At 37.9% G+C, this 19,286-nt stretch overlaps 1 protein-coding gene across 11 annotated transcripts in view; it reads right to left on the bottom strand.

Moving 5' to 3' along the window:
- Positions 1 to 19,286, bottom strand: part of LOC123876254 (neurobeachin) — a 507,523-nt gene that overhangs the window by 231,105 nt on the left and 257,132 nt on the right. For all 11 annotated transcript variants that reach the window (XM_045922451.1, XM_045922447.1, XM_045922450.1 and 8 more), the window contains exons 6-7: positions 6,388 to 6,509; positions 293 to 418 (exon numbers count right to left, since the gene is read on the bottom strand). In XM_045922451.1, coding sequence (XP_045778407.1) covers positions 293 to 418; positions 6,388 to 6,509 — 248 coding nt within the window. The remainder of the gene's footprint in view (positions 1 to 292; positions 419 to 6,387; positions 6,510 to 19,286) is intronic.

The raw sequence follows: 19,286 nt of genomic DNA, 5'->3' as shown, positions 1-19,286 counted from the left end.
ATTTATGAAAACGACTTTCGTGCCAAGGGGCACATTGATCACATGGCTATTCATGTTGCAACATATATTTATGATAGCAACAGAATATCAACCTGAAAGAGGTGACTGCAACTGTCAAAATGACTGTTAAACTACGCTAGCAAGTAGCAACTCTGATTGATGAATGTAATTCGGCTTCTTCCTGACTTGCCATTTTACTCTAGGCAAGCGCGCTCTATCTTAGCCTGCATCATCACTTGCCAGCAGATCTGTTTGCAGCCAAGCGCTAGTCTATAAATTGACAAAAAAATACCTCCTGGGCTGAAACTCGTATTTGACGCAGTGTTGGAACCCCTTTCCTCGGACCTTCATGGATGTGAGCACCAGACAGTTGCCTACGAAGTGTGCTGTGTATCCCACGCCTTTGCTCGTCTTGAAGCTGCGACATACCAAAATATTTTGTCAATAATGCCAAAGAATAAAAATTGGTCAAGTGTGAGTCGGACTCGCACACGAAGAGTTCCGAACCATCGTTCAGGATACTACTTATGTATTTTTTAATTTTTTTTTTTTAATTTGTATAATGGCTATTCGAAATTTTTATTATTCGTTGTTATGTGGGCAGTAGAAACACACAATCATATCATGAGATACAGCCCGCTGACAGATAGGCAGACGGACGGACAGACAGCGGAGGCTTAGAAATATAGGGTCCCTTCGGGCACGGAAACCTTACGAAATTCTAACAACCAAACCGAAGATTCTAGACAACAGTTTAAACTTGATTTAATTAACAATTCTATGACATTGAAAAATCAATAAGAAAAAACTATTCTTTAAGAAAGATTTGCATTTAATAAGATTCCCTTAATGAATTCTCCTCCATTTTGTACAATCCATTATCCATCCTACAAGTCGCATTACGAAATTTACTTTTTAAATCTCACTTTAAGCTTTTCGTGAACAAGTTTCGGAGTACGTCTTGATGTAAAATCCCCCTGCACTCCGCTACAAGAATCTTAAGACCCCTTTAGAGTTGAATCACGTAGCTACGTTATTGCATGTACAGAAATACAGTGTAAGTTTAGTGCGATCCTACTTGGTACTAGACAGGTTGAGTGCCGCAATCTCTTTTACAGAGAAATTGAAGTATGTACTTTCGCTTTAAATGTTGATACAAAAATGCTAGCTTTTTTGAAGTCAATGTTATTTTCAAATACTAGATGGATTATAAATACCAATTATAGATATAAAACTTAGCTTATGGCCGTGACTTCGTCCACGTGATCTACACTTTCGGACCCAATTTTACCCCCTTCGGGGATGAATTTTCGAAGATCCTTTCTTAACGCATGTCTACGTCATAATATAGCTATTTGCATAACTTTCAGCTGGATCCGTCTAATGGTTTGAGTTGTGCGTTGATAGGTCATTCAGTCAGTCAATCCATTTGTCAGCAAGTTTTTCTTTCTATATGTAGGTATATATGTAGATTCATAATACATATGATCCGAGATTAGTTAATTTTTTACTAGATAATCCCCAAGTTCGTCTGCGTGGATTTAAGTTCTGAAAAACCCCGTAAGAACTTTTAAGTTTTCCGATATAAATAGTAGTAGCTTTTGCACGTCTGTTTTGGCAGTTTATAGTGGACTAAGCTTGTGTTTCTATGTGTGTACAAGTGTAAATTAAAAATTTATAGCACCCCCGACAAGTGAAGGTTACAGTAACTAGAAAAGAGCTGATAACTTTCAAACGGCTGAACCGATTTTCTTGGATTACAGCTAAGAACACTCGATCAAGCCACCTTTCAAACAAAAAAACTAAATTAAAATGGGTTCATTAGTTTAGGAGTTACGATGCCACAGACAGATACACAGATATACACGTCAAACTTACATAACACCCCTCTTTTTGGGTTGGGGGTCAAAATATTTAAAATAGAAAACTGATCCATTTGAATTGAACCAGTCACATTCACTGATAAATAGTAAATTATTTATTCAGAGATGTCCTATTTGAAATTCATTGCATACTAAACAGTCACTGATCGGTTTAGCTTTCCATGCAATTTGCTGTTTAATGGATAATTAAAAGCGGTACTTATCTCCTGTTTGGTTTATTTGACCGAAACGTACAATATTTTACTGAAATCGAAAATCGCAACAGTTAGGATATAGGTAGTGTTGTTAGCTAGCCTTTTCAAATTCCAATGAGCAGAAAAACCCTTATGTTTAGTAGTGCTCTGCAGGCCTAGCACGAAGCACCCAACTCTAACGCTGAAGTTATAAGTAAGTGTCAATATTATCGCCTGAGGAAAACGGCCAGCCAGTGCAGCGTCCAAATCAGACTAGTCAGAAAAACTCTGATTCATCAAATTGAATTAAAAGATAACGCTAACTTTAACCTTCAATAGGAGTTATCGAGAAGTGTTAATCAATATAGGTACCTACCTAATTTGGAGCTTGGATGGCTGGAGTGAAGACTTCGGCGGGGAGGGGCAACACACGCACAACAGACGGAAACGTTTAAGTGCGGAAACCAGCCCAGAGAGAAGAAGAAGAAGATAGGTACCTACTCGTATATTCAAAAGTAGGACACGACTGCCTGAAAATATCAACGAGCAACTGCTTAAACCGCTGACCTATTATTATTATTTGAGATATTCCACACCAGTTCTCCCTAAAACATAGCTCCCCACCCCCCCAAACAAGTTGTTAAGAAACAGTTTTGACAAACTTCAATGAGATTTTTAATAACTTAATTCCACGCGGACGACGCGACATCCTGAGGGCCTTTTCAGTGCGACGCGGACGACCCACGCGGACGCCCGCGACTGACGGCAAAATGTATGAAACCTAAACAACTCCGCGACGCGGACAGCTCCGCGTCGCTCTGAACGCGCTGTTGAGGTTTCATACACTCCACCGTCCGCCGCGGACGTCCGCGCAGGCCATCCGCGTCGCACTGAAAAGGCCCTGAGTATTAGTCAGTATTGTCACTAACTAGAAATCTTACATCTTCAGGCATTCATAATAATCTTGATGATTATTATTATTACTGCATTCGATTTTCGTATCAGCCATTAACTCCAACAAGACCAGTTAATACCTACTGTAACATTTCGAGCAGCAATTTGCAAATCATTCCCTATTCCAATATATCCCCGTGCAAAGTGAATCGTAACGGAACGGACTGGCGTTGGGTGCATTTAGTTAATTAATGCCAAAGCACACTTCTGTCCATCGGCACTAAGCCAGATAAGCTTTTATCTGCTGCCGCCCTGGTGGAACTAATCGAAATGTAATATAATGCTCGCTATCCCGCACCAGTTTACAAAGTCCTTATACAGGGTGGTCAAAAAGTCGTGGATCAAACGAAATAGGGAGATAGAGGAGATCATTTCCAGCAAAAAATATTTCTACAGCATGGCCTTATTTAAATTGCCCTAAGAGTTATGAATATTTTTGAGATTTTTAACAAAATACCAGATTCTCTTACAATTAGACTAATTTAAAAAAAATGAGATAAAAAATAATAAAACGAACGATGCTGTGTCATTACTGGATAATGTATCAGCACTACAAACCTTCTATTGAGGCTCTGGGTGCCAAATTACAAGAGCAATTAATTTTTTTCCAAAACTTTTAAAGCGTTACCAAAAATTAAATGTCACTTTAAAAGCGCACTGTGAAAAAAAAATGTACTACGGAAAAGTGACCCTGTATCAGAAAAACTTGCTGATTTAATGCCAATTTAAATGAGGTATAACACATTACTCTTTGTTTCGTAATTCTGGTATTATAATCGTTTTTTCATATCAAGGTGCTCAGTAGATTAGTTTAATTCAAAAAAAAATTGAAGATTATCATGCTGCTAGTGAAACTGCTAGTTTTTGTACGTTGGAATGCTAGAAACATCACTGTGCTTGTCACACTTAAAATTTGTGAAAAGAATAGAAACTCTTCAACTACCACCTCGTGCCAGAACCACCCAGAACTACCCAGAACGCCCGTCTTGCAAGTAGTTCATCTTTTCTAGGAAACAAAAGGATAAAGAAACTATGCCTCTCGTTCACACTAATCATCATTTCTATTTGCATTGTTGGAATAAGGAAGGATGTGAAAGAGGCATAGTTTTTTTATCCTTTTGTTTCCTAGAAAAGAGGGCGTTCTGGGTAGTTCTGGCACGTGGTGGTAGTGAACAGTTTCTGTTCTTTTCACAAATTTTAAGTGTGACAAGCACAGTGATGTTTCTAGCATTCCAACGCACAAAAAACTAGCAGTTTAACTAGCAGCATGATAATCTTCAAAATTATTTTGAATTAAACTAATCTACTGAAATTTGCACCTTGATATGAAAAAACAATTACAATACCAGAATTACGAAACAAAGAGTAATGTGTTATACCTCATTTAAATTGGCATTAAATCAGCAAGTTTTACTGATACAGGGTCACTTTTCCGTAGTACATTTTTTTTTCACAGTGCGCTTTTAAAGTGACATTTAATTTTTGGTAACGCTTTAAAAGTTTTGGAAAAAAATTAATTCCTCTTGTAATTTGGCACCCAGAGCCTCAATAGAAGGTTTGTAGTGCTGATACATTATCTAGTAATGACACTGCATCGTTTGTTTTATTATTTTTTATCTCATTTTTTTAAAATTAGTCTAATTGTAAGAGAATCTGGTATTTTGTTAAAAATCTCAAAAATATTCATAACTCTTAGGGCAATTTAAATAAGGCCATGCTATAGAAATATTTTTTGCTGGAAATGTCCTCCTCTATCTCCCTATTGCGTTTGATCCACGACTTTTTGACCACCCTGTATATTGGCGAGTGAGTAACAAGTCAAATTAAACTAGACTCTACATTAATTCTATACATTCCAAACTTTAAAGTTAGCATTTGTATTCAGTTTTGGTAAAATTACGTACATTTTGTAAATGTTTCCCGGACTTCAAAGCAACAACAGCTTGTTACTGGACCATCATTTACAACTTATGAACAAATAAACAAATAAACTTATGCCCAGTGCCGTATTAATAATTTTGACGGGTTCATAAAAGTTTTTTATTGAAATAGCCCTTACATAGAGGTATTAGGAACTAAATTAGTTCAATGTTTAAACATCTTTTTATGAACGACAAAAAAATAGTACTTTTTCCATCAATACGGGGAAAATATGTTTTCCTTTTATTTGACGTTTGCCCGTCTATGCCTATAACTTAACTAACTGACGCCCGCGACTTTGCCCGTGTAGATTATTTTTAAAATTTCACTCCCCTGGTCTTTAACTACCTATACCCATGCAAAAAATAACTCTGATCTATTGCTCCGTTGCGGCATCATTGAAAGACCAAATGACAAACAAGTACACTTTCGCATTTATATTAATTGTAACACTAGAGACGTCTACATACAACAGACTCACAATAACAGGAAAATTTTAAATTCACGAAGGCACTGCGTACTGCGATCACAGAATTTGTGATCGAAGACTGCGAGGCGTTATACTGCATTTTGTTGCTGTTATATCGCTTGTACCCGAGGCGTAGCTGAACGGATACTCACCAAGGAATCCCTAACTTTAGGCGGTCGTATCCATTTGGGCATTCCAGTTTTTCTCAAGTCAAGGCTGCACCATTGTATACGAGGCTTAAATTACTCATATTTCGTTTAAGTTATTAATCCACGCTCTCAACAGCAAGTTATCTCGCTATTCGTCAACATTACCGACAGTACTTTTAGCCTAAAAGCTCTCTTGAGTTAACGTTCATCTTCGTTAACCGCTTTATATTCGCTTTATGTGCGATATTGTACCCTAATTCATAAGTATAAGGTTCATTTTGAAAACTAGACTAGAGAAGATGCTTCATCTTAATGTAGAACTAGTTTGTTTTAAGGAACCATAGCAATATTTTCCTAACACTAAAATATTTACTACCGAGAGCTGACAAATTTTTATAAGAGATAATTTTGAGAAAATCGTTTCATACATAACTCACAAATAAAATCAGTCTACTCTAAGTTATTTCACTGCCAATAAACAAAGATTTAACTAATCCGTGTTACAATTTTCCATTTTCTAGTTTCCCAGTACACAATGGCCTTAGGCATAGGGCTAAAGACGGCGAAGTAAATGCTGTAGGTACTGGCTACACGGAAAAAATATAATCTAAGGAGCTCTATAAAACTACGCCGACTTGTAACAATTCTAAAGCTTAATTACTTTAGAATAGGTAAAAGGAATCCAGGCGAGCTTATACGCCACAGTTTCACCACATTTTATTTTCAGTATACCAATCTCAACCTTCCGTCAAAGTCTAAGTTGTTATCAAAAAGACCTAGGCTCTATTCCACTCTGTATGCACTGGCTCTAACGGTGAAGCATAGAAAACAATAGTTACCAGTATAGATACGGCTTTTCCCTCTCGATGTTGACCGAGTTGATGGGGTCGAGGCGAAACCACGTGGTGAATGTGAACCCGCTTTCATACGGCCACCGGGCGAGCGGCGGCAGTACTATCGCCTGCGACAATAAAACACATTATAATAAATATAGCTACAGTAGGTAATACCACTTTTATAAGTCGCATCGGCAACATTCCTTTGCCCAGCGAAGCGCAACCTAACGCTATCTTAAATCTAATGTACAATCCAATGACAGGATTTCGTCTGTGGTGGCGTTAGTTGGCGCGCGTTCGGAGCCTTTTTGGAGTGTTTTTTGTGTTTCACTGGTGTTTTTTGGTGGTGAAACTGACTGGGAAGCGCTCTAAAGGGGCGCCGCGCGTATATCGGCGGGCGCCGGCACAGATGAAGTCCATACTTATATAGTTTCCCTAACTTGTAAATAACTAAAAACTTGACATTGGCTAATCTTTGTAAAGCCAGAAGAGAAAAAAAAAATCCTCATTGGATTTATTTATTTTTTATTATTTTTTATTTTCATACACACCGTATTGCTAAGATTTTAAACACAAGAACAACTGAGACTCGTGCTATCTTGCTCATGATTCGCGCGTACAAAACATGGCTCGCAGACATTAGCCAATAGCGGAAGAACGCGGGCTATGATTGGCTAAGATATTTTGCGCCTTTCAAAACTACGGTTTCTGCCCAAGTACATTAGCGTAACTTATGAAAGTGGTAGTTTAATTACTTATTGAATACGAATAATTATGTAGATGGGCAACAGATGCAAGATTCATCATCATTACAACCCACGGCCAGATCCACTAACCAGAACAGGTTTCCTTTCAAAATGAGAAGGTTTCGGCCATAGTCCTCACCATGTTTTTCCTTCACTGTTAAAGTAAAGGATACTTAAAGCACATAGCTCTGAAAAATTAGAGGTTCGTGCCCGGGGTCGAATCCCGAACCCGCTTCGAATAGGAGACCGACGCGACGATCTTAACTACTAGGCTATTGCTGCTTCACACAAAAATTGCAGACCAATAATTGAGAAACAAAAGGAGAACAATATAACTGACCGACAATATCTTCATGCCAATTGAGCTACCAAGTCACGACCCTGATATGTAGCTCTTAGATTTATTTTACATATTTTTCTACGTGTAAATTCCACGCAGTTTCCACAAACTACTTTTTCGCCTTTTCAGAAAATATTGATTCTTTGTCAATGGTCTTCTTTGCATAATCACTAGATTATAGTTAAATACACTCGGCGTCACAAAAATCGCACCTATTGAAAAAATAGATTCAAATCAGTTTTAGGCCCGGTTTATCAGGGTAATGGTATTGTAATGATATTTATTCAAAAGGTTTATAAAGGTTGGTAAATATTGACCATAAAAAAACTTGTATCAGTGTTTAAAAAAACAAGTTGATTGTGAAAAATTAAAAGAACTTTTATTAAGGAAAAAAATGACAAACAGAAACAGACAATAAGTTACACAGAAAAAATAAAAATAAACCTTTATTAAATTAAACTCAAAACTTAGTGTTACCCCCTTCCATTGTTACAGCTTCCATTCGATCTTTCATGGATCGAATGAGCCGCACGACGAATTCTTGAGGAATTCTAGCCCATTCCGCTATGAGAGCATCTCGAAGGTCTTGGAGGGTCGTTGGGGGCAGGATCACGTGACCGTACTCGACGTTTGAACTCGTCCCAGAGGTGCTCTATCGGATTAAGATCTGGACTTCTGGGCGGCCACTGCATAACTGGAATCGCAACCTCTTGTAGGTAATCGCGTACAATCAGTGCGGTGTGGCAACGAGCGTTATCATGCATTAAGGTGAACCCATCGCCAATAAAACCCGCATATGGGACCACATGCTCGTCCAGAACCTCCGTTATGTACCGATGAACAGTCAGCGATCCTTGTCCACGAGCTCCTCCAGTCCAGGAAACACACACAAGTTCGGTTTTTCCGTCAATTGATATGCCACCCCAGAACATGCACGATCCCCCTCCATATTCTACGGTTTCTTCTATGCAAGCCTGAGCAAAAAATCGTTCGCCTCGTCTTCTGTACATTCTCTTTCGCCCGTCATTACAAAATAAAGATACTCTTGTCTCATCTGAGAAGAGTACAGCCCTCCATTGATCGAGGGTCCAGTTGATATGCTCACGGGCGAATTGCAACCTTTCCCTGCGATGCTGTGCGGTTAATTTCGGAGCCCTAGCAGGCACGCGGGCCGCAATTTTCTTCTCTCGCAACCTTCTTCTAATCGTAGACGTGCTCGCTGTAGTTCAGCGAACTTCTCGGAGCTGCTGTTGCAGCTCAACGGCATTAAGGAATCGATTGCGCAAAGAAGACGTCACAATAAAGCGGTCGTCTCTTTCAGTTGTGCAGCGTCGTCGTCCTGATCCATGCCTCCGGATGTAGCCTCCAGTCTCTTGAAACCGTCGGAATACGCGCCGCACGGCAAAACGACTCAAATTAAGTTGCCGTGCCACATCGCATTGTCGCATACCTGATCGGAGTAGTGCAACCACTTGAGCAGCTTCTTCAGCAGTAGTGTCCATCTTGAGGGGTAGTTTTCTTGCGGTTAGTGTTCACGTGTGTTCTCTTCAACGTCTGGATGGCGAATGACCCTTTTTTTACTTATACTGGCCCTTTTATAGCCCAGGAAGGTCCTACAAGTCGTGGTCCCTATAATGAGAATTTTCGCAACATTTTCTTTAACGTACCGTATTCAGAAGGTTTATATTGTTTTTGAAATGTAACTATTGTTTGAGAAAAGGTTGTTAAACGTCCTTTGCATTGATATCAATATTGTTTGGCTTAGATGTACTGGCTTGGGGATATTATCGGTTAAATCCTTATTTTCAGACAGGTGCGATTTTTGTGACGCCGAGTGTAGTACGAGTGAAAAAAATAGCAAAACTTTATTAAGGTCGCCCTCCATTTTGTAATAATTTCAATATTCGATATAATATTTCCATACTCTATACATAAAGCAAGCGATGTCAAATAAATCGGACAACTAAAGGAAATCCAAGTTTCGGGATCGCAAAAGGGAAACGTATGCAGATTTATTGATACGATATAGGCGAAAAGGATTCTTTACAAGAGATTCCCGAGGCTTTGAGATGCCTTTCTCTGGTTGAAATAAGTTTTCCAGCGTTATTTGGGATTTGGCGGTTACCGATGTATAATATCAGTGATATTACGACTATGTACAGATGTTTTTATATTCCGCGTAGCTTGAATGTTATTTTATTCTGGGGTAAGTGTGACTACGATAGGTTAGTCTCCTAAAGTTCAAATAAAATTGTAAATATGCAAGAAATGTACCAGGAATGCATAAACGAAACGTTGTAGCGAACGCAAGCCGATTCCGACCAAATAGGCGCTAACATAACTCTTCTGTAGTGAAATATGTTCTTGGCCGAACGCCTCGCATATTGGGTAGAAGGCACGTTAACCCCATTTTTTATTTTTGACGAAAATTTATGTTAAAAGGATATTTACACGGCTTTATCAGTGGAGAGCGAAATATGGCAGTCTCGTGCGTGAAATATAATATGAGACCGCAAATGTTAATGTTCATATTTCATATCGCTTTTCAAACATTGCTACATTTGCACAAAAAGTCTTGCTATTCAAAATTTAATCATGAATTAAAACTTCGCAGGAAAAAATCCATTGCGATGGATCTCTTTTAGGAAAATATTTGCAGTATCTTTTTTGTTGAAGCAAAATTTCGTTAGATTTATGAGAGGGAATGACTTTAAAACCCTGATACATCTAAAAATGGATACTACTTATCAAGCCTAGATCTGAAATCATATCTACCTATAATTTCTACACGCACAAGTATTATGCGTGGGGCACTTTCACAGGTTACGAGTACATGCACCGTGTAGAGTGTAAGTCACGGCAATAAAATATGCATGATTGTAGTCAAGTAGATTTCACAAAAACAAAAAATTGAAAAAAATATAAAAGTTCCGATACAAAAGAACTTGAAGCAATTTTCCCTGGCGCATATTTTGTTTGACTGCACAAAGCAGCCTGTGATGTACCAACACAAAGGCAACGCTTGAAGACTTCTTTTTCAGTCGACACGCATACTTTGTTGGAATAATGTTCTAGAAATAGTTTTAAGTCAGTCAATTTTTTTTAAATACAAGTTAGAGTAGTGCATATGAACTACTCTGGGGGTAGATTTAGCAAGTTAATAAACTCATATCCTGATCGGTTTTCACACACAAGCCCGTATATCACCTAAGTTTTGTATCCGTATTTTCATCCCGGACCGCTAAATCTTCTAATGCTTTTAAGATAACCCTTTTTATTGAAGCATTTGCCTTGTTTTCGCGGTTCGGTTTGTTTGTTTGGGGTTCAAAGGACCTGTGGCTCAATAATACAAATTGGACTATACTGGACCAAACTGTAACTTAATTATACTAACAGGGCATGATCAGAGTGAACTGTGACATGCTGTAGTGCTACCCATTTCACTGCCCACAGTTCCTTCCGGAAACGAACATAAACATGAGTTTTTTCATTTTTTAAAATCTTTTAGATTGATAGAACCAAAGGAGATGCTATCCTTTTCACTATGCTCCCTGCTAAAAAAAATAGCATCCCTTTTTCTTTTTTTATAAAATCTGTTAGATTACGTCAACATTTATGTCTAGAAGGTATCTAAGAGATGCTATATATCTCCGATAAGAGGTTCCCCGGGGAAGATTAAATGCCACTCCATCCATTATCCCTCACTATACGAATAAATAGTGGGACGGCTCTCCTTGGGGTAAAGATACTTTATCTGAATGCTTATTTCTTCCTGTCTCATATAAGTTGGGGCAGATTTGCTTTTATTGCAAGGCAAAATTTGTCTTTGTCGTCAAGCAGCGACGTCCATTGCTGGACACATAGCTCTTGTAGGGACTTCCATACGTCACGGTTTTGCACCGCCTGGATACAACGGTTCCACGTCACTCGGTATGATGTCCTATGTCCATCTAATCAATTAGTAGATTGAACTAACTTTTTTTTTCTACGAAGGCGGAATGCACATCAGCAGAGTAACACAAAATCGCAGCGCGACGTCTCTCTTGATAACAACTCAAACGAAGCCGCTGTTTACTTTGGCCTAACGGCGCGGCGTCTGCATATTTTAAAGATCTCCGCGTCTTTTCGATATGCCGATTTTCAACTGTATGTCAAAGTAGCAATCAAAACTGAGTTTAAAATTTTAAATGATCATGTGTTGGCCATATCATAAAGAGAAGGCATGTCTGATAGAAACAATGTCTTAATGAAAGCTCAATCTTATTGTAATTTTAATCTCGTCTGACTTGTTCAATGATAAAACGAAAGAATTCCTTAGATCCGTAAATCCCAATTTATTCCCTTTTAGGACAAGATAAGTATAAATCGAAGAAAATGCAGTAAACAGTCATTAGCGTTAAAATGCTATTCGGGAAAAATCATGGTGATTTTTTCTCGATTTAAGTAAGTCTCAGTGAAATACAGTGTTTCGACGCTGCGGACCGCGCCGTCGGCCGTAATGACCCTCCAGCTCAAGTAGTAATGAAGTCCGGGCTTAGTGCAAGGTTTCTCAAAAACACTGATAGATTTCGAGTGTCGCATCATGTTAACGTCCGAGTGAAATTGACCTAAACTTCCTTGTTTTTAAGGGATTTTTGGATGGGTCCACCCATCCATCACATCAGCCATCACCCAAAATAACTATAAATCGGTAAATAGCGCTGATTAAATAACTTTATAACAGGGATTTTTAGGTTCATTTTCTCTGATGTTACAGTGTTCTGATTCTCAACTCTTAAAATCTATCAACGTTGTCGAGAAGTGCGAATTTGTACTAAGGGTACAAGATCATACCGTTCAAAACTCATCAAAAACCACTTCCCATGTTTCAACAGTTTGAACTGCTCGCTACGTTATTGTGCTAAAGATTTTTCCATTTTTCATTGGAAATATTGAGTTCCGACTCTGAAGAAAATATCTTCCGGCGACTTCGTGACTCCACTGTCATTTTATTTATACATATTGTATGCGAAATAACTTGTATTTCAAACCTAGATGTAGGGATTCTACATAGTCCATATCTTTTCCCTCGTAGGACAGACATTTGCAATATGCTAGCTACTCGTATCTTTCTGAGCATGTCTGTCTTTCTGTTTGTTGGTTTACCTTTCTACGGCTAAGCAAATGATCCTAATGATTTTTGGTACATTGATACACAGATACCGTGCAATCGTTTCACTGACGTAAAGGTAATTGGGTATTTAGAAGATTTACCAAGCAAATAACAATAATACATACTCGTACATAAACAACAATAATAGCAAAGCAACAGCGATAACATGAACAAAGATTGAGACCGGATTAGTAAAACTTTATGCTACTCTGAAATTCCTCCTGGAGACTATTATGTATTCTGAGCTGGAGATAAGATGCGTCAGTTTACCGTCAGATCTTAAGATAAACGTAAGATAGCTGGACAGAGAAAAATGGAGGCAAACCGGGTAAACAATAAATAAAGGAAAATCCAACACGTGTATGCTATTTATGCGATTGCGTAAAAAGGGTTCCGTATAACGTGCTTGATTTATGATACATGCGATACAAAATTTACTATGTTATTGTTATGGTACACACTACACACATTGTATTGTAGCCATTGGAAAAATGTAAGTATATTAGGAAAATTGAAAATAATGTAACAATGTAGAAATTCCGTGTTACTTCCGAGTTACACGCAGTATAAAATAACATCAAAATGTCATGTCTATGACATTATAATGTCATTGGATTTGGTATTCAGAAAACTGTGGTGATATGGATTAGCCTTTCCCATACAATTCCGTCCGCAAAAATACGCTTGAATCTTACGTCATCGTCATTGACAAAGTCAAGAGACTTTTGCAAATTCTCTTGACTTTTTGAGCGCGTTTTTTTATCTTCGAAGGGCCCATCCATATACATCGATGGTGGTGTTATTTTCACGGATCCCTGAATAAAGGAGAGTATGAAAGAGCCCAGCGTGTCACGGATTCCTTCGGCCGGCTATATTTGAATAAGATTGCCAATAAGAACCCGGAAGCCGCTTAAATGATGTTCCCCGAACGTTCTTTTCCCCCTGGTATTGATTCTTAAGATAGCTCTAGCAGTCCATTTTATTTGTTTTGCTTCATAACAAACAAATAAACAAACGATAAATACAATAAATATTAAATACCAGATCTTGGTGAACTCAAGGTAAATTTGAAAGGTCGATCCCGGAATACATTTTCAAAATGTTTTAATTAGTAACATTTAGGCCGCGGTCGATCCCTGTTGTACTATAAATCAACCCCTATATTACGCTTGGGGTGAGTTTAAATTAGTTCACGCCTCGACGGTGAGGAGAAAAATCTTGAAAGGTAACGATAGGAATGCACAGGCAGATTACGATAATTTTTTTTGGTCTTATTTTGTTCAGTGAAAAATAAGATCAAAAAAAAATTAATAAATTATTTTGCTGAGATTTAAGATTTGGTCTAAACGAGGCAGATTGTTCTGGCTTAAAATCTTATTTTAACTCTAAGTAAAATCTGAAAAAAGTTTAAAGTCGTCGTCTTAGAGTGAAAACCTCGGGAATGCATTTATGCTCAAATTTATTTTATTGCGTTTCTAGGAAGAAAACATCGCAACGCACATCCTGATCTGACTAATTTGTTCATTCGATACTCGTAACGCCATCTATGACATTAAATGAGAAACTCGTAAATACTCGCTTCTAATTTTACAGCACGCAGTTTTTTCTTCCTCCTGAAAAGTTACTTCTTTTACACTTACGAGGTTTTCACTCTAAGCCGTCGAAGTACGCTGCGATCATAGATCTCAACCTAAGATAGAAGCAGGCCAAGCTGAAAGGACTATCTATGCTTATGGCAATTTGTTTTAAGCCCATATATCCCTAATCAGATTGTATGCGGCCGCGGCATCGTAACGGAATGTTAGATCAAGGCAGCACGGCTTTGTGGTTAGCGTGGTAACTAGCCTCAGCCGTAGCATCTCACCTGACCAGATCTGAGCCAACTTAGAAATCAAGGATTATCAGGACAAAAATCTTTTTAGTTGTAAGGTAAGGATTTCGAGGTACGATAAAATATTGTTTCGTTTAAGCTGCTCACTCTGCATTCCATAAATATTTCTTCTTCTCCAAAAAGGTTCTCCAATTTAGTTAAGTTATGAGATAATATCAGCTCATAAAACGCATAAATTGTGTGTTGAGAAAAAATCATTTTAAAATTTTAACACTCAAGTGGTTCAAGTTTTAAAATCTAAAAATATAGGTATGCGTTGCACAGATTGTAAGCGCTGCAAAAAATAAAAACATTAGCTTTATTTAAAAGAGTGAATTTTATAATATTTAAATTGCAATTTTATTTTTAAAACGAGCACTTTTCATGATAAAAAAGATGCGATAAAATTAATCCTTCGTTAGAATCACTATTATTAGCAGCTATTCTTTGCGATAGGATAATAACAAGCTTAGGTAAAAAGCAACAACGCTAACTTGTTGGGATGTCGCAAATTATTTTCAGGAGAAGCGGCCATCTGCGTCGACTTAAGACTTGAAATATTAGAGATTAAGGCCTCATTCGCACGAGAGCTTTTTTAACGTCCGTTAAACTAGCGTTTCAAATAGAACAAATGCATTTCCAAGTATCTGTTCACACGTCAACGCTTTTTTTACGCGCACTTTGTATGTTCAGCGCAACGCCAGGTTTTTACGCAACGCTTTTTTAACGCTCGTGCGAATTAGGACTAAGTATAATAAATATTATTGTTAGCCATCCATTTATTAACCTAAGCTCTCTTCTAGTTTTAAACCTAGCGGTTCGAACTGTACGTTTCATAAGTACCTAATATGTATAGCTAAATACAGATTTCAACAAAGTAGGTACCTACTGTTATCGAAATCTCAGATGCACGCTCCGGCAAACTTATCAAATTGCCGTACAATTCAAATCAAACTCACTTCGTTACAAAGTTACTCCGTGAGCTTACACGTTTCGCCTTATCATATTGTGTTGCGATTGTGAGAATATTCAATAGGTACGAGATCTCTTTATATCTACTTAGCTTATAGGTTAGCTTATTGGGATGCGATTCGTGAGGGCCTGGGTCGGACCCAAAAATATTATTGGAGGTTTCTGTCATTAGACAGCCATACCTAATAACCAATCACACAATATATTGTGTGAGCCCCCATCATTGGTGTAATTAGCAGTGTTACCCCATCATTGTGAGTGACCAACCAATTACAAACGAGCCTATGTTTTCCGTACTACTCTATTCACGGAAACAAGCTAGTGCAGAAAAAACAAGCTAGTGCAGAAAACATAGATTAGGCTCGCTTGTGATTGGTCACTCATAATGATTAACGCCTACCGACTTTTTGACTTTGTCATTTGTATGGGATAAAGTAAAAGAGATAGCCCTATATTAACTTCTCTCTGTGGATGGAGTGTAGACCTGAAAATCGTGCAAGCAAATTCAAGAGCAAAAGCTAGTTGGCAACAATATGGATATTATTATCTGGAAGCTCGCAGGTGGCTTCCGGGAACTTATTAAATTCAAGCACAATGCGAATCAAACTCAACTCGTTACAAAGTTGTGCGCCGGTTTCCGTGCTTCCCAGATATCGCGAATTTATTGCTAACTCGATCTCGGTGGATACGTGGAAACTTTATTTTACAATCTAAAAAATTTAGTGATGGCAAAACAAGTAATCCGACCTGACTTATTTTTGTACGTTTCTCCCTTGTTTGTTCCGACCTGGCGGGACATGGCGATCAAAGGACAGTCTCCGATCGCCATGTCGGAAGAAAAAGTTTGAAATGTGGCTTGATCGAGAGTGTTCTTAGCTATAATCCAAGAAAATCGGTTTAGCCGTTTGAAAGTTATCAGCTCTTTTCTAGTTACTGTAACCTTCACTTGTCGCGGGTGTTAACAATTTTTAATTTACACTTGTATAAATATAGATATCTACATAGATGACGCCCGCAACATTGTTCTTTTGGAGTTTTTATTTTTTTATTCAGATACAAGTTAGCCCCTGACTGCAATCTCACCTGGTGGTAAGTGATGATGCAGTCTAAGATGGAAACAGTTAGGCCGTTTCCAGTTTAAGAAATTAGCTCTAGTATCGACTACAACTCACAAATTAGTCGATACTAGAGCTAATTTCTTAAACTGGACCCTTTCAAGTAAAAATTTTTATATTAACCTGTGAGGATGATAAGTACTGCCATTGGCGCAAATAAAGTGCCATAAGCCTACTTTGTCGTATTAGTTTACAAATTGTGAAAAACCAAATTAAATTTGAATTTCGTGGGCAGACCCGTCTCATGCCCCTCAAGGATTACGATATATAGAGACAGAGATAAGACCCAAGGAAAATCATGAAACCAGCTTTTAAAACATAATCATGGAAAGGTTACATTTTAAACAAAAAATATTGCCCGCGGTTAATAGAAGAGAGGATTTACAAAAATCCTACAGAATTCGAACAAAACTCCACCTCGTTACAAAGTTGCTGGGAGGTTGGCGTGTTCTCTATTTTCAGGAACTACCCTAGTGCCGGTTTATTACAAACTCAATATTCGAATAATACGAGGAAGCTTATTTTACGTGCACACAAAATAAACTACATTTTTCATATGAAACGCTCTAACGAATTTTTAGATAGAAAATAAAACATTTATCAGGGCAAAAAAAATTTCATAACACCGCGGCCCATATGAGCAATTATTTAGTCTTGATGACAAAAATTGGAGCACAAAATTAAAGACGACTTCTTCGAACCGCTACTTATGCTAGCAAAATACACACGCGTGCGAGGATGTCCCCTGCTATTCCAATCAGTGTCTCACCGAGATTCAATACCTTCTCATGACGTCATTTTATTTTTGGCTATAGGCTAAGGCTATGGAAATCTCTTTCAAATAAAACCTAATGTGGAAAGTTTTCAGCACCATTTACAACTAAAACGATAGCGGGTAGATTGAAAATTTGATACAAAACCACGATGGGCCAAGTTTTGCAGGGATTGGAATCGAATTTAATTTCGCCCCAGCTATTCCGATTTGCGGGATTTCCTAATATATCTTCGGTAATAGCTCCTTTATGAAATAGTTACAAGTACTTTTCAGTTTCAATGGAAACGCTCTAAAATTGTCAACGTAATACCCATTCGTCTCAAGGATTTTCGGATAATTTTACTCAATTAAGAATTTATTTTAAAGCCACACAATTTGATATTTTTTCAGTAGGTACCGTAAAGTTGCTTTCATCCAACGTTCTTTAGGGTTCCGTACCCAAAGGGTAAAAACGGAGCCCTATTAATTTCTCTCTGCTGTCTGTCTGTCTGTCGGCGTGTCACGGGTCTCTAGTTCGTAGGCAAAATGAGTTACAAATCTGAAATTTCAGTAATTGGTGTAGAGCGTTGAACCAAAACCGAATATTCAATTAAATTTTTTTTTTTTTATTAGCCTGGCATGGGCGCTATCATTGTCTAGAGCTCATTATTTTTTGTTCTCTTTTATCTTACGCGTTATAGATTCATCTTTCAGGATAGTGAAGTAGACGCCAACGCCTCTCTACAAGTCACTCTACATCAATGTTGCCTACCATCATCGACTAGTTAGGGTATAAGATGTGGTACGGTACCTTTGATGTACTGAAGGACAAACTGTAGTTGTAACCATCTTACAGTTTAGATCAGTTCTCTCACGAGGCCTCTACGTATTGGCTCTAGTATATCCCCCACGCAAGCTCAAGGGCCAAGTTTTTTTTCTGGAGTACAAATATCTTCTTAGAAGCAAATAATAAATAAATTCTTAAAGTATGGCACTAGAAGCTAGTTATTTGTTTTCACAATAGCAATACTAGGTTCTAGTATTGCTTGCGTAGGTCGGTCGGTGTCCCCGACGCCGATATTGGATTCTCAGCACAAGGCAGCCATGATTGCAAAAGTGATATATACTATTCAATGACATACAATAATAATATTATATTATTTTTACACTAGTGTTGTAAAATAGATTTTTCTTTATAGAAATAGATTTTTTATAGACCCTTCAATAGTATTTTTTACAGTTGTTATTGTAGTAATGGTAAAATTTGTGTAACAACTTTGAAAACCAAAGTTCGGACGGAAAGGACGGACGGACGGACGGACGAACGGACAGACGGACGGACGGACGGACGGACAGACAGACAGACAGACAACACAGTGATCCTATAAGGTACGGAACCCTAAAAACAGAACTTTTGGCAGACCTTATTATTACAAACGTTAGTAGACTAATTTAAAGGCCATACAAAACATGTAAGATTAACGTTAATACTTATAGGGAACGCGTTTTGTTTACAAGTCCACAAGGTTTTGTAGTGTCACGTACAGTACTGATAGGTTCAATAGAGACTGTAGTACAATTCACATCGACACAATAGGTATAATTATGGAAAACTACCTATTCGACAGCATCAAGTACACCAGGGTACTGTAACAACAAGGTTTCATTGCTCATTAGTCGCCACTCCAATTAGCTGTGTTACAGCGCGATCGTTGTTTAATTGCCTGTTTGTTTATTAGGTTTCAGGTTGCGTTCGACACTCGACACAATTGAGAATGATGAACACAAAATATAAGCTTTTTTCTAGGAAATGGTAAGTACTACGGTGAGTAACAAAAAAAAAATATCATACTAATATTAGTAGCATAATTGTACTAATATTACATTTCCAACGTAAACACACACTATCATATCGACACCTCCCACGTAAGTTGTTGTATCCCCAAAACTACA

This window comes from Maniola jurtina, chromosome 21 (assembly GCF_905333055.1).
Source record: "Maniola jurtina chromosome 21, ilManJurt1.1, whole genome shotgun sequence".
NCBI classification, from domain to species: domain Eukaryota; kingdom Metazoa; phylum Arthropoda; class Insecta; order Lepidoptera; family Nymphalidae; genus Maniola; species Maniola jurtina.
Note: the sequence above shows the minus strand (reverse complement) of the source record. Positions and strands in the feature narration are given on the sequence as shown.